This window comes from Delphinapterus leucas, chromosome 10 (genome assembly GCF_059928025.1).
Source record: "Delphinapterus leucas isolate spDelLeu-1000000601 "Yukka" chromosome 10, BTC_Dleu_Yukka2, whole genome shotgun sequence".
NCBI classification, from domain to species: Eukaryota; Metazoa; Chordata; class Mammalia; order Artiodactyla; family Monodontidae; genus Delphinapterus; species Delphinapterus leucas.
Window position 1 is genome coordinate 63134233 of NC_143138.1, and position 16478 is coordinate 63150710.

The following is a 16478-nucleotide window of genomic DNA, read 5'->3' on the forward strand; positions in this document are numbered from 1 at the left end:
ACATTTTAATAATCTTTTCCTTTATGGCTATTGCTTTTAGTGTCTCAGTACCTTTAATGGAACAGTCCATCCATTTCCCCACTGATCTGCAGTGCCCTCTCCATTATAAATCCAGTTTTCATATATATGCAAGGGCCTATTTATAGGGTCTTTATTTTGTCCATTAGTCTATTTGTTTTTTGACTATAATTGGACCTTTGTTCTTCCATATAAATTTCAGATTTAGCTTGTCAAATTCCACAGAGATTATCTATTGGGAGTTCAACTGTAATTGCATTGGATCAAAATACTTACTAATATCTTTTCTCACTCTTCCTATTTGCATCTCTGACTTTAACATCTGAAATCATTTCCCTTTTATCTGAAATACATACTCTCCCTTATATTGAAATATATCTCATGTTTTTTAGTGAAGGTCCATCTATTATTATTTATCTAAAAATACATTTATTTCAACCTCATTTCTTAGAGTTTGCCAGCTCAATAACACAGTTAAAACATTTTATACACGTTTTATATCTTATCTGACTTTTTCACTTGTTTTTCATCAGGACAATGATTCAGGCTCTCTTGTCTTCCATACTGCCTGGAGCATAGTTCCTGGGATTTTTTTTTCAGTTTTTGCTGTGTTTTGTTTTTTTAATACAACAACCTTTAGAATATTTTTTAGTTGCAGAGAAGAAAAGGGGGGAAAAATCTGGTTATCTCCTTGTCCAGATAACTTCATGTTAACAATTTAAAAATTAAGTAATGAAAAAGTAATACGTCTAAGGTTAAAATTTAAAAATTTAACAGCACAGAAAGTGAACATTGAAATCTCCCTCCCTGCATCCCACCCTCTACCCATCTCCTCAACCTGTTAAATTTCTTTTGATTTCTTCCAGAAAAATATTTTGCATATCTCCATATTTCTATTGATATACTCATTTTTAAATGTTACATATATATATATATATATATATATATATATGCCTTTTACATTTTTGATATATCTCAGTGGTCGTTCTACATCAGCATTTACAATTTATGCATAGTATTCTGTCATATGGATATACCATAATTTATTTAAGCAGTCACCTAATTTTCTAATTGCTATTAAAAAAAAAAAAGTCCAATGATGCTCTTTATCTATGTGCTTAGCAGGCATTTGGGATCACATCTGTAGGTTCAAGTCCTGACACTGGAGAATGCTGGGTCAAAGAATATGTATTTTTAAATTTTTGATCCTTAAAAAATATATTACTTTTAGAACCTCTGTAATGCAGACTAAAATCCAGTTTCATTAAAATGAAGTACCTTGAAAGCTCCCTCCCTTTTCACCCCATGCTCAGACCTGCTCCCTCATTCTGTGCATGCATACATGGATTAAAAGTCTACAGAAAGCTAATTTAGGATATAAATTAAATGCTTAAAATAATTTCTTCTCATTAGCCCCAGAGACCTTCATGTGTAAAAATTAACCCATCTGCATCAGAAGGACACTAAACACATTAACAGTGTTAATCTTCAGAGAAATAAATTACAGTCATCCCTTGGTATCCATAGGGGATTAGTCCCAGGACCCCCAAAGATACCAAAATCTGAGGATGCTCAAATCCTTCATACCAAACGGTGTAGTATTTGAACATAACTTACACTCATTCTCCTGAATGTTTTAAGTCATTTCTAGATAACTTATAATACCTAATACAGTGTAAATGCTATGTAAATAGTTGCCTGGGTGCACCAAATTCAAGTTTTGCTTTTGGGAACTTTCTGGAATTTTTCTTTTTTTTGAATATTTTTGATCTACGGTTTGTTGAATCCACGAGTGTGGAACCCACAGATAAAGAGGGCTGACTGTCATTAAAATGTTTGTAACTTGGATTATAGAATTTACCATTCTGCCTTGCATTTTCTCTACGGAAACTTCATTACCTCACTAGATAAAGATTACCCTGGAGGATGGAAACTGTGTTCTGTTACTATCATAGTCTCATGGACATTATATATTCTCAGTGAATATTTGTTTAAATAAGTTGAGGTTAACCCCTTGATATAAACAGATAAAAGTTTATGTTGTTCAAAGGAAATGTTCTTCTTGGGATAAGGAGAGTTGGATAGAGAGAGGTTTAGTTCAAAGGCCAAATACAACATGAGAAATATTTCCTTCTCATGTAGGTCTAGAAACAAAGACCATAAATGGCTTCTGGCTCCTTAACAGTAGGGCACATTTCTCAGCTTTGGAACAATTATTTGTAGAAGTAATGAGTGAGTAAATAAATTATTCAAAGGCTCACTAATTTAAGGTGTAGGACAGGCCCTGGCTACTTTTCTGATTTCTTTACAGTGTTTTAAAACTATAGTCAAGGAGGAAAAATGTTTGTAGCATTCCGACATAATTTAAAATACAGTTTTGGATGTGACTTGTTTCTGTTCAGATAAATTTCTAATTTGCAAAGCCTCAAGGGACACCTGGTATGTGCCTTACCATCAACTTTAAGGGACAGCTGTATGGTGTAAATGGAAATATACCTAGGCAATATATTTTTTTAATTCTTCACAAGATGGTATGTTCTATTCCATGCCCTCCCACCCCCCAAAAAGAGGGAGATTTATTTTAAGTACTTAGAAGGCTGACTTTTTTGAGGAAGGTGCAGAAAGTCATCTTATTTCTGTTTCTCAGCACAGTTGTCAGAATTACTCCTGTTACATTACATCAGGGCAACAATAGCCTCTGAAAACTATTTCTGAGTGTTACCTGTTTATCAGAGGTGTTTTGGTAAACCACTTGGCCTCAGATGAAATGAAAATCATCTACTTTCTGTGATGAGTAATGCAGAACTCTCTGATTAAACATTTTTTAAAGCCTCCAAACAATTTTATCAAGCTGGCCTAAGAGGAAATTTTGAAACCTGTCAACCTTATTTGTGTATTTCTCTCTGTTTATTAGCTATTTTTCCTGAAATGTGTATAAATTGGAATTTCATGTCCATTTCTGTATTCTTTTTGATTAGCGTTGTCATTTCAGAAGGGATTTGAGACTACAACTGTTCCACTTTTGTTTTCATTTCTCAGCCACGTGGCCACTGTCTCAGGTAGTAGCTCTGGACTGGGAGTCCAAAAAAACCTCTGTCCCGTGATCACATGGGCCTGTAATTAGTGGTGTGGACAAGAGATCTAACCCCTTTAGTTCTCAGTGGCCTCATAGGTTAGGGATTCAGTCACCTCTGAGCCCTCTTTTCACTCTATGATTCTGGTTAAATGTCTTCAAATATCAATATAAAAGTAAAGGTTTATGTAGATTTAATAATCTTCCTAGTTCCTAAAAGAGCCCTGGCCCTTTCTTTCATCACTGATACATTTAGGTCTGCAGTTTGAACTTTCAGAAGGTCTCTTTACCCTTTATAAGAAACTGGCCTCTGGGTTGGGTATGCCATCACATGGGACAGCAAGTGCCTTTATTTTGTGTCTGAAACACCAGGTTGATGATTAAGCTGGAATTGATGTCAACAGGAAATTTGCAAAAGGAGAAATACAAGTGACCAATAAACATACTATAAAATGTTTATCTCTCTAGCAGCAAAAGGAATACAAAATAAACAGCAGTGAGGTACTGTTTTCCGTATAGCATCCCAATGAGAACAGCTCTCTCATATACTGCAAGGCAAATGTGAACAGGCTTCATGAAAAGCATTTTGGCAGTATATAGTGAGAGCTTTAAAAATAGTCACACTTTTGGATACTATTTGCACTTCTAGAAATCTATCCTGAAGAAATAATCAGAAATGCAAACTTATACAGCAAAGTGTTCCTGTAAGTATTACTTCAAGTAGCTAAATATCCTGAACCTAACTGCCCCAAAATGCTGAGAAAGGGCAAAGTATACCCCATCTTAGGGAGGATTCTTGTACAAAGAATGTTGAATAACATGGAGAAATATATCTTAGTAATGAGAAGTGAAAAAAGCAAGACAGAAAATTGTAGATAGTTTGATTATCTCTGTCTTTATATGTACACATATACCAATACACATACACAAAGCAAGAGAAAAGACTAGAAAAAATTATGTCAGCATGCTAATGCTATTTTTCTCTGGATGATGAGCTTATTGATGATTTTATTATTTTTTAATGGATTTTTTTCCAGATGTTATACAATGATTATGTAACTTTATAACAGAAAATAAAGCAAAGTCGTTTACAGTTTATATTCTGAAGCAGGGAAGTGCACTGGGCCTGCCAGTGTGAGTATGAGGTTGGCACCAGCCTTGGCTGCTCGTCACCAGGATGCTGGAAGGCACAGAGGGGTACGCTCGGTGGGGGGTACGTGTCTCTGCTCATCTCCACTGAACTGGGGTCAGGAAGCCTTTTCTCCCCCTTTGTGAGAGACAGCTGTAACACGGAATCTTGTCAGTTTTTGTTCTTGCTCTTTCATACAACTCAGACACTAAATTCCCTGAATCGACTTTCTCCCTGCAGTTCGCAAACAACAAAGGGGCGGGGGGTGTGTCGGAAGCTGCTGCTCCCGTGCTAACAGCCACCTGCTGACTATTGAGAGCTCAGCAGGTCCCCATCCATGGTCCGGGGAACTTTTTCTGATCACACCAGAAATGGAGCTATTGGGAAAAGGCAAAGGAAGAGAAGAAAAGCCTTACTTGAGTCTCGCCGTAATGCTAAGGCTTCCTTCCATGCCCCTGGCTAGCTGCTAGGAAATGGAAACTGTGATATTTTAAGATGAGCCATGTCTTGATACTTAGAAACGGGCTAATTATGTGAACATGATGGTCCTAGACTCAGGGCAGGGATGAAGAGCAAGGTGAACTTAGTCTGAAAAATCCCAGTTAGAAACTATTTTCAGAGATCCATGGCTTTCTGTTTTCTTCTTTTCAGATCTATAGTAGCCGCCTGACCAGGCAGGAGAGTGGGTAGCAGGCTCTCCAGGTCTTCTTAAGTAGGGAAATGTCATCTGCAGTGACTAGCTAGGGCTCTGATGGATCCTGAGATTCTTTTAGCCCATCTTGGTTAATGCATTCCTTTATGCAGTGAGTTTTACAAGGGTGCTTAAAATAGCCTATCTGTGTTCTGAAATTCCTTGTTAATCCTAAGAATTAGTAACCTTCCTCCCTCCCTCCCTTCCTCACACCCACCCTCCCTTCCTTCCTTCTTTCCTTCCTTGAACAAAGGTGCCTTTCAATGACCAGCAGGTGTTCATTGTAATTTCTGAATTAGTGCAGTCCAAACTATCAAGGAAACTGAAGATTCCATCCCTTTTCATCATTCTGATTGCATATAGCTGTGCTGTGGTATAAAAAAAAGGTAATCCGTCTCTAGGGATGGTATTGAAGGAGTGAGAAGAAAGCTGGCTCAGCAAAGAGCACAAATTTGTATTCATGAAAGTGAAACCATCTAGGCCTTCCTCAAGGCAGATGCCCTGCAGAACGACTCTACCTTTAATGGCTTCAGAGTCAGAAGGGGTTTGTTGGTGGTTTACAGTTGCAGACTTTTCACTTTCTTTTTCTTGTTTTTAATTTAATTTATTTTAAAAATCATAGAAGTCATGAATATGCATGTACCCTTAGCTTAAAACTTCCCAATTTTGCTGTTCAGGGAGACGCTGCTTTGGGAAAGATCCCCGGTGTTCTCCTTACTTGCTGCCAGTAATGATAAATCCTTCCTTCTCTTGAAAAATAACTAGCTAACTAGCTAAATAAATAAGTAAATAAATATCATAGAAGGACAAATGCATGTTTAAAAAAATTCAAACAAGATGAAAGTGCATTAATACTGTCCACCCCCCTGTTCCCCGGTTTGTGTATTTGTTGTCCAGTTTTCCCTTCAGAGGGAAGCTTGGAGAAGGGCTGTTGAGAAAGGCCCAGGAGCTAGAGTGGGTGGGAGCAGTGACCAGGGAGATGGTGGGCGGGTCCCTGGGACATAGCTTGGCTGGACAGGTGTCCCCGGGCTCCTTCAGAGGGGTCTGGGACCCAGGGGTCTGGGACCCTGGTCATGTTGGTCCCTTGCGGGCACCAGCAGCATGACCCACCCAAAGTGGAGGAGGGTGCCACCTACAAGAGAAAGTGCCGTTTGCACTCCTGACCTTGCTGGAAACGCCTCCTTTTACCTTCAAATGGAGGAAAGTAGAAGCTTGGGTGCCCAGGCGTGGCCATCATCTTAACCCAGTGGAGAAGTTGTTCCCAGACTTTAGAAACATTCACTCTTCACTTTCTTATAAACCTCCCTGCTATACACAGTCATTAGGATGCGTGAATAACTTGTTTGCTTATACAAGTTTGTTCCGAGGTACCATTTGTTGAATGAATGAATGAAGAAATGGAAAATACACTAGCTACATTGTTATGAATCTGAGTAATGAACCTGGCAATGTGGTGTCATCTCTGCTCCAGCAGGACTAGGCTCCAAGTCTAGCAGGGTCCTTGATGTCCCCTTGTCCCCCATTCCCATGTACTGTGCTTCTCTATATCACACTTCATGCCTCCTCCTTGTGGTGGTGGCGATTTATGAGCATGTCTTGGGCCGCCCATTTTACTGTAAGCTCTTTGATTAATTTCAGAGGGCTCTGTACCCAGTTGTCGCTCAAATACAAATGTGACTCCTCTTTCTGGGCTAAACTACACCTGAGGATGGATGGAATAAGAACCAGCTTCCCAGAGCCCTTTGGCCCTGGAAGAGTGGAGGGAGAATCACTGGGGGGTGAGCAGGATTCCAGGACCTGGGAAGCGCCCCTCCCCACTGTGGAATTTCTCTCTCTCTCTCACTCTCATTCCCTGCTGATCTTCCCAAGGGCTTGAAATAGAAAGAGTTTGAAATCTTTGAGTGTGCCTCTGTCTGCAAAAAGGTTCTGGCCCCACCTGGAAGCCATAGCGTCGAGTGCTCACTCTTCATCCCCTTTCTTCCTTCATCTCTTGCCCCCTACACATTGTCCCCCCCTCTGCTGCTGGCAGATTTATTTATGCATTCATTTCAAACCAGTTTCATTAATTGAGCATCTACTATGAACTGGGTGCTGGGAGGGGTCTTCACGGCTCCTCCTCTTCCTCCTCCTCCCTCTCAGGAGGAAGACAGGCAGCAATGCAACTCACCTGAATACACAGTGACATGTAGTATCTGCCCAATGCCGTCACAGGCACAACACTGGACACACCGAGGAAAGAGCAACTAATTCTGACCAGGAGGGCCTGAGATGCCTTCACAGTGGAGGTGGCATTTGAGTCAAGCCTGGAAGGGGGAGTAGAGTTTTGACAAATGGGCAGTTTTGATAGCACTTCAGGGAACAGTGTGTGAGTGAGGACATGGAAACGCATATGGGCAACATGTAGAAAGAGCAAAGGAAGTGAAAAGGGAGGGATAGAAGTCCGATGGCCAAGCCGGCAGTTTGGACTTGATGTGGCAGGAGTTGATCTTCAGATCTGACTGGACTCTGTTCCTCCTTCCCAGCTCTGAGAGTGGTCAGGCATTGGTTTGGTTCAGTGATAGCAGACAGGCTGGCTCCCTGAGGGCAGTAATTGATTTGCCCACCATGACATCCCTAATGCCTGGCTCAGTGACGAAATCATAGTCAGCACTCAATAAATACCTGCCGAATAAATAAATGATAGATTTCACAGGGTAACTCTGCTTTCTGAGGACGTGATACCAAGAATTCCGAGCCTCGGCCTGAGTCCACCAGGAAGTGCTGCCATGGATCAGTGATGGGGCGGGAGGGGCACTGGGGCAGTCTTGCCATCCCTGCACTAGATGACACTTCCAGCCAGCCCTGCAGTGCTTCAGCCCTGGAAGAAGAAGGTAGCCCAGATGAGCCTCAGCTATCAAGTTGTGTTGTTGCTAACTTTTGGAAATTAAGATTTATTCATTTAACTGGCAGGCCTTGTTTTGGGTGTGCTGCTGTTTGAGAAGGGTACGCCTGCCATTCTGGAGAAGGCCTCCAGTGTGGACGCTCCCCTGAGATCCCTCATTCTGAAAGGCTTAGAAGTGGTTTTGAAACAGGCAGAACTGATCTATGGTGTTAGCAGCCAGGCTGGTGGTGCCCATGGTGGGGAGATGTTGCCTAGAAGTGGGAGGAGGGGGCCTTCAGAAAGTAGGTCACATTCTGATCTTTGACCTGGGTACTGGTTACACAGGTGTGTTTATGTTGTGAAAATTCCTCAAGTTTTACCCGTAGGAATTATATGCTTTTCAGTATGGGTGCTTTACCTCATTTAAAAGTTTACTTTTAAAAAAGAGAGAGTTGTGGGCTTCCCTGGTGGCGCAGTGGTTGAGAGTCCGCCTGCCGACGGAGGGGACACGGGTTCGTGCCCCGGTCCGGGAAGATCCCACATGCTGCAGAGCAGCTGGGCCCGTGAGCCATGGCTGTTGAGCCTGTGCGTCCGGAGCCTGTGCTCCGCAACGGGAAAGGTCGCAACAGTGAGAGGCCCACATACCGCAAACAAAAACAAAAACAAAAAAAACAAAAGAAGAGAGAGTTGTAAAAGATGAGTTCTGAGGAGTGCAGCCTTAGGCGGAAAGGCTGGAGTTAGGGTCAAGATTCCAGCAGGTTGCAATTCTGTCCATTCCCAGAAGGGGGCAGCATTGTGCCACTTGATAACCTGCAAGACTGGAGAACAAGCTCCTTGTTTCTGACCCCGCCCCTTCTGGAGGCTTAATGCTACTGGTCTTTTGATCATCCTACTGGTCTTTTATCTTTGGGATCCAGATTATTCCCTCCCTCCTTCCATCCCAAAGACATCTCTTTTCTTTCTCTTGAGAGTGACCAAAGCCATGTACTCAAAGTGAGAAAAGAGAGGAAAAACCTCAAAAACTGGTACAGGGACACTAGAGCCTAAGACGGTAACAGCAAATTCATCCTCCTGCCACTGAGCACAGCAGGGACAAGGTTGCAGTCTGTCTCTTTTGTGTTAGGCAGCAGCATGCAAAATTATTTGAGGAAGATTCTTGAAAGATAAGCTAGTGCTCAAAAACGTGCATCCTGGGCGTGTGAGAAATCAGTCCCGTCGAGCCACTGATGGCCACTGCGGGTTGGGGAGGCATCCCTTCTGTGTAGAACACTTGTGCAGTTTGCTTTGTAATCAGTCTCTTCATCTGCCCCATGAAACGTAGCCATACAATTTTCTCCTTCTGTTTTAAAACTGTGTTGTATTGTTTCTGTAATGAGGTTAAAATCCAGGTGCCACCTCAGACTGGATAGAAGGCAAAGATGGCTTCAGGAGCTGGCAGCCCCAAACATCCCGTGTCTTCCTCCTTCCATCCCGCCATCTGTCTGTTCATTCGCATTTGTTCATCCATCCATCCATGTTTTGAACATGTTTAAAGAGCATGTTGTCTGTTTAGTACAGTGCTAAGCGCTGGGGATAGAGGGAAGGACAAGAGAATGCTCCTTGCCACGGTGGGGGTAGAGCAGGGGGCGGACGGGTATTTATGTTGTAATCACAGGGCAACCTGGTCATGCTCTTCACGGCAGGGTGTGCTGGACGTGGCAGGGCACAAAGGAGGGCTCGGAGCTGCGTGAAGGGGACTGTGTGCAGGGTACAGGGACAGCCACCGGAGAAGGGGATGCCTGAGCTCAGTGGTAAAGGTTGGGTCCAGGTTTCCCCAGGAACCCAGGCTGAGGTGGGCATTCCTGCTGAATCCTAGGAAGCATGGCACATTCTGGGAATGGTCAAGTGTCCTTGTGACCTCTGTGAGGAGCAGGGACATTTAGATGTGAGAGGAGAGGCCAGGAAGGTAGATGGGGCTGATGGTAGAGAGAACTGCATGCTTGGTCTGTGGGTACAATTCCCTGAGCTTCCTGAGGAAAATGCAGATCTGGGTCCTCGGGCATCAAAACCCCAACCTACCCTGGATACGGCTCATGTGGCCCGAGGACACAAGGTTCCCGTGGAGTCTGTGCCAGTGTTCCTGAGAAACAGGGACCCCAGACACCATTGCTCCCCCTTCAAGGTGTTTCTGTATTAAAATGCATCATGAGATCCAAGTGCATTGTATTTTTAAATCATTTTTCATATCTTTCCATCACTCACATTTTCTGGGAATCTTGCTGGGATGTGGCACAAAAGGATGTCATTCTGCCAATGGTGACACTGCTGGTGGAATTTCTTGGAGGTGGAAGGAAGGCAGTTTTATGACTCAAAAGAGCTTATTATTAAGATAGATCTTAGAGCCGGAACAATGGGGTGACTATTTTTATGCGTATGCACATGTGAAATTTCTTCCAAATTAACACAGTACCATGCTGGATGGGCCCTGTGACACTGAATAATTTGAGGCTTCAAAAATACGTGTTACATTTCCATTTGATGTCAAATATATGGGTCTTTTCCACGTTGGAAAATACCCCCCCACACACACACACACATACCACCAAACTCACACATGCACACATGCATACATACACACGCTCATAACAAGATTTTAAAATACGAAGGGCAGGGGCTTCCCTGGTGGCGCAGTGGTTGAGAGTCCGCCTGCCGACACAGGGGACGCGGGTTCGTGCCCCGGTCCGGGAGGATCCCACGTGCCGCGGAGCGGCTGGGTCCGTGAGCCGTGGCCGCTGAGCTTGCGCGTCCGGAGCCTGTGCTCCGCAACGGGAGAGGCCACAACAGTGAGAGGCCCGCGTACCACAAAAAAAAAAAAAAAAATACGAAGGGCAGGAGTCCTTTTTTTCTAGCTGACCTTCATCTTTTTCCCAGTAAGCCTCTTTGTTCCACTCTGTCCCTCTGAATCCGCTAGAAAGTTTCCTTTAAACTGCCTCTGTCCACACAGCTGCTGTGACAGGGGCTGCACAGTGTACAAATCAGAGGCCTGTCCAGAGGCCTTACCCTGTATCAGGGTTCATCTACATGAGCCTCGAGTGTGAAATGAGATCCTGTTAAATTAACAAAGACAGCGCCCTCTACCTCCATCATCACTAGAGCTGGGTTTGTGGTCGGCTTGGCCTCTTTGAGGTTATTGGGTTTTTGAGCCTCTAAATAAAAGCCATTCCATGTAAGTGAGCTTGAAGCACCCGAGGGTTTGTACATCGATAGGCTCGTCATGCTGGGGGTGATATTGGTGGAAAACATCAATCTGTCCCCTCATTCAGACGTTCCTACCTTCTGCTTTGTAAGAGTGAAATACGGCACATGCTCTCAGCAGAGGTTTCCACAAATACTTTGAGTTTGGAATAGCTCTTGCTCACATGCTTCAAAACTGAGTAACAATTTCAAATCTGAGACAAAGTAATTTCAGTAGGAGGGTCAACCCCTTCTTGTCCTCTTAAGAGAAAACATCTATAGTTCATTATTCAGCCAGTAAGGGTGTGACTAAAACAGCTTTTTTTTTTTTTTTTTTTGCGGTACGCGGACCTCTCACTGCTGCGGCCCCTCCCATTGCGGAGCACAGGCTCAGCGGCCATGGCTCACGGGCCCAGCTGCTCCGTGGCATGTGGGATCTTCCCGGACCAGGGCACGAACCCGTGTCCCCTGCATCGGCAGGCAGACTCTCAACCACTGCGCCACCAGGGAAGCCCTAAAACAGCTTTTTAAAAAAATAGGCACTATTAAAAAAAAAAAGGCACTATAAATAAATTGTAAGCCACCCATATGTAAAATGCTCGATAGATGTTTAAAAATGAAATAGATCTGGGGAATCCCGTGGCCGTCCACTGGTTAGGTCTCTGTGCTTTCACTGCTGGGGCCCCGGGTTCAATTCTTGGTTGCGGAAATAAGATCCCGAAAGCCTCTTGGAGCAGCCAAAAAAAAATGAAATAGATCTGTATGGACTGATAGTAACTGCCTCATCAGAGGGGAATAGGCCTGGGAAGGCGGGGGCAGGGGTGTTTGAATTCGAAGAGAAAGGGCATATTCATATATAATTTGTATGATTTTAAAAAGAATGTAAGCAGGCACTGTATAAAAGTTAAGGAAAGAGTAATCTTAACGAGCAAAACCCCAACATAAACCTGTCTACATCCTCCTGAGCCCTTCATTACTCCGGGCTCAGCATAACTGACATTTGTACAGACCTTTAAAATTTACAAGTATCTTCATGCAGTCATTTCATTTAATTCTCCCAACAACGCTTTGAGGCAGGTTTTTTAAATCCCTATTTTACAGAGGAGCAGACTGATGCTCAGAGTAAGTGACTCGCCTGGGCTCATAAAAGTCTTTGAGAAGCAGAACAGAGATTCAGATCCAGGTCTTCCAGATGTGAGGCCTGATGTTCTTTCCACTTTGCCCCATTGGAAAGTAGTTAACTTCTTCTGATTTGACTTAATTTCCTTATCACTTATTTGTAAGGAGCCATTTGTTCAAGTTGGATTTACAGGTGGCATTGGCCAGCCAGTTTTCATGCAGGGCAGTTATCTCTGCTCATCAGCTGGTAAGGTTTGTACTGCTGTTTTCTGGATGCTTTGAATCCCTGCCCCACCAGTTTTCTTTTTTTGTTATCTGTCCTCAGAGAGCCTTTTCATAAACTGCTGGCCCAAGGCCTTGTCAAGGGACAGACGTTCTGCCTACCATCTGGACAGTATCTACAGCGAGAGGAAGTAGATCTCACAGGTAAGAATGGCCCATCTAGTCCCATCCAGGTGCTCACAGAAAACCAAGCCGGCGAACGCTGCCAGGCCCTGGCTGGGCAGGAATCCAGGCGAGTGACCCTTTAGCCTCATGGTCTCAAAGCCTCAGCTGGCTCTGGGCTGGCGCCCTCTGAGGCTGAGGCTGGCTCCCCTCAGCCCCATCCCATCCAGCTCAAGTGTCAGTTCAGTTTCCGGAAGTGTTTTCTTTTGTATATAACATGGAGTCAACTCTGGCATCACCTCCTGTCCTAGCCTGTGTTTGACATCCCATCTCAGGGACAGAGCCCCCAGACCCAAGAGACATTCTTGTAAGACTGGGGCATTCTCAGCACATCTCCCCACGTGGTCTAGAGGGGCATTTCAGAACGTCAGGGACCACCAGTCTACTTGGGCCCCCTGGTGGAATTCCTCCCCCTGACCCCCTGGACTTCCCCTTCTCCCAGCTTTCCCGAGCCTTTTCCTACCACCCTGTGTTTTCACTCATCCTCAAAGATCTCTAGGTGGCATGATGAGGGTGTATCACGTGCACCCAGCATACAAATAAATGACGTGTCAGAAAATTGGGAGGTGGCCGTGAGAAACTCTGGCAGTTAAATTTAGAATAACTCATGCTTAATGGATGAAATTAGGTAAACCCAACAACCCCTTAAAAGGTAGTCAGGCTCCCAAGCCAAACACTAGAGAGAAGGTTTAGGTGGAAGCAGGCAATGGGATTACCTAGTTAAAGCAGTAATTCCTCAGGGTTTGGAAGGGTCACCATGGTCCTTGGGAGAAAAAGAAGCTGGAGAAGCAGAAATTGGCAGTGTTTCTCCAACACTTGCCAGAGGGAAAGGAGCTAAGTCCAGGGGACACATAACTTTTAGCTGTTGGTGAAGGGCTCTCTGTGTCATGGGCAGGGCTGCTACGTATGACTGTGCAGTTTGTGCAATGTACAAAGGCAACCGCCTGAGGGGGTGAGCAGGGCCCGAGATCCAGCCACTCACCCAACTATACACCTCAGGGCCACATCTGCCAAGAGAGGGCACCTTTTTCTAGCTTCTCAACTTCTCTGCCCAGAAAGATGCCTTTTTCCTAATTTTCACAACAGTGTTATAAAGGCTTGCTGCAGCCTGGACAGGGGTGTGGGGTAGAGGGGGCAGTAGTTCCCTGATCCTCACCACAGCTTGGATAAAACATCTTCCAGGACTTCAGTCTCCCTTTGCTCTGATGTCACGAGGTCAAGCATTGTTGTGAACATCTTTTTCCTTCCCACGCAGACTTGCCCCCAGGGGGAGAATATGGACCTGGATCAGCAAGGGCAGGCATCTGTCTACTTAGTGGGTGTGCCTCTCATGAAATATGGAGTTGGCTTGTAGGTATATACGCTGGTACCTTGGGGAGTGAGTTTGGTTGCTGTTAGAGGGAGTATTTAGCTGGAAGGAACAGAAATCCACGCAAAGGCAGGTTTCGCACAGGGATGTAGGGACATCGCCCAAACCCAGCTGCAGGAAGTACGACATGTAGGAAGCCGCCGGGCCACTCCTCTCTCCTCTTTCTTGAGCCTCCAGTTCCTCTCCCTGCCCCTCTCTGTTCTTCTGCCATGTTCTCCTTCCTCCCCCAGGCTTGGATTCTGCTCTCCCTAATTTCAGTTTACAGAGTGACCTTTGGTAGCCGCAGAGCCACGTCTTGGCCCAGCTCCTTAGGACCTTCTGGTTCCAGTGCCCAACAGCATTGAGACAGAGTTTCTGTCTCTTAGTTCCAATTCCTGAGAAGGAAGCTTAGCCTTCTCAGATGTCCTTCCTGGTCCCAGCCACTGGAGCTTGGCAGCAAGGTCACCTCCTCCAAACATGGCCATGGAAGGCCTCCTCCATCAGCACCGTCTGGACCGATGGTGTGTGGGTGGAAAGGAGACAAAGAACAGGGCTGCACAATGGGACACCGCGTTTACTGTGAGCCCAGCAAGCTAACTCCACGCATGGGCCTCGATGCTGCGAGATCATGTTCTGGTGACTTCAACACGGACTGGGGACCTAGCCCCCAGGTGAAGTGACCTCTCAGGTGCTTTGCTGCTCGGAGACCCTGACTGGTCATCTGCCCGTTTCCAAAGGAGACCCTGAATCCATAAAGAGAAGAGCAATATGCGAGTCTTCCTTATCCTTTTTCACTTTCCTTTTTGCATATAAGTAATTTACTTTTTTAAAAAAAGGGAAATTGGGCTTCCCTGGTGGCGCAGTGGTTGAGGGTCCGCCTGCCGATGCGGGGGACGTGGGTTCGTGCCCTGGTCTGGGAGGATCCCACATGCTGTGGAGCGGCTGGGCCCGTGAGCCGTGGCCGCTGAGCCTGTGCATCCGGAGCCTATGCTCCGCAGCGGGAGAGGCCACAGCAGTGAGAGGCCCGCGTACCGCAAAAAAAAAAAAAAAAAGGGAACTTACTTTGTGTTGTTTTGTGATTGAGAAAAAGGAAGGTTTGTTATGGGAGGTGGGCCTACTCATTTGAAAACAAAAACATTTTTATGACGTCTAGAGGGAGAGAACAAGTCATGTTAAATGAATTAGTGGAATTCTTTAAATTAACACTTATAATTGCTCACCCAGTATTTTCTTATTGAATATACTGTCACAGAACCAATTCGGCATCACACATCCCCTACCGATGCAATTTTCTGGTGTCTAGGTTCTGTTCCTGTTCATGCAAACACGAGGGAGAAGTTAGAGGTGACTTGGGAGAAGATGAGCAAATCCAAGCACAATGGCGTGGACCCCGAGGCCGTTGTGGAGCAGTACGGCATTGACACCATCCGGCTCTACATCCTTTTCGCCGCCCCTCCTGAGAAGGATATCTTGTGGGATGTAAAAAGTAAGTCACCTTCCTCTTCCCAGCCTGCCTCCTCTGTGATCCGCCTCGGTGCCAAAGGAATTCAAGGAAGGAAATGTCTTTGCTGAGTCAATAGTAGGGTTCTAGGAATCAGCTGTGTGAGGCAAGTAGCAGTTTGCCCAACATCCTGTGCCATTCCTAGGCCAGTTTTCTCAGATGTAATGAAATGAACGTCCAACCTTTGGGGGAGCTCGCTGTGACTGCAGACTCCCAGTCCTCACCACAGCCCTGCTGACCCAGCCCCCAGGCCAGGGCCCCGGAGCCTGCCTTCAGTGAGTCTGTGGCGTTCTCATGCAGGTTCTACGAGGATCCCACTTTGAAAACGTTTCCTTGAGCCAGACTGGCGTTTGTGGTACTCCTGGGCCCACTGTGGTCCACAGAGGCCAGTCCCCTTTTGGTCTAACCTGAAAGGTTTTTTCTAGAATGGTGTCACTGCCTGTCACCAGTCCAGAAAACCCCGCATGGGGCCTGGTCCTGATGTTACCTGTGACCTCTTCAGTCACCCACAGTAGCCTTCAGAGGCCCCCGCAGGGGAGATTCGTCCCTCCAAAGTTGTTTAGACCTAAAATGGTGTGAGGTAGAATAATCTCAGGTATCTGGATATCCTAGAATAAGCTGTCCAACAGTAATCAGTAATTCAGTTTTCCTTCATGTGGTCTTATCCAAGTGTTACGGGGAAAAGAAATCAGATGCCTGGAATCACCGTTCAGTTCAACACACCATTTCTAGTGAGAAGTGTGGTCTGGAGCAGTGGTCACAGATGCCAGTCCTGGAACTAGAATCCCTGGGGACACTCAGGCCCAGGTTCTGGCTCCCCAGCCCTCCCTGTGGGACCAGCTCCAGGAATCTGTCTCTCACAAGCCTTCCAGAAGATCCTGCTGTGCATCCAGGCTTGAGAATGTCTAGTCCAGTGGCTAAAGTGTAAAAGACCTGAACTGGCCCTAATTTGGTTAGCTGTGTGACCCAGGGCCACCAGGTGAAGCTGTTCAACTTCTCCAGATCAGATGAACAGCTGATTTGATGAACACATCTGAAATATGTGATACACACGGATCTGGCGAGGACAGGGGTGGTGTTAA

The 16478-nt window shown here is 45.3% G+C and overlaps 1 protein-coding gene across 6 annotated transcripts in view; it reads left to right on the forward strand.

The window, feature by feature from the left end:
• Positions 1 to 16478, forward strand: part of LARS2 (leucyl-tRNA synthetase 2, mitochondrial) — a 167119-nt gene that overhangs the window by 125230 nt on the left and 25411 nt on the right. For all 6 annotated transcript variants that reach the window (XM_089918048.1, XM_089918046.1, XM_089918049.1 and 3 more), the window contains 2 exons: positions 12429 to 12529; positions 15199 to 15381. In XM_089918048.1, coding sequence (XP_089774174.1) covers positions 12429 to 12529; positions 15199 to 15381 — 284 coding nt within the window. The remainder of the gene's footprint in view (positions 1 to 12428; positions 12530 to 15198; positions 15382 to 16478) is intronic.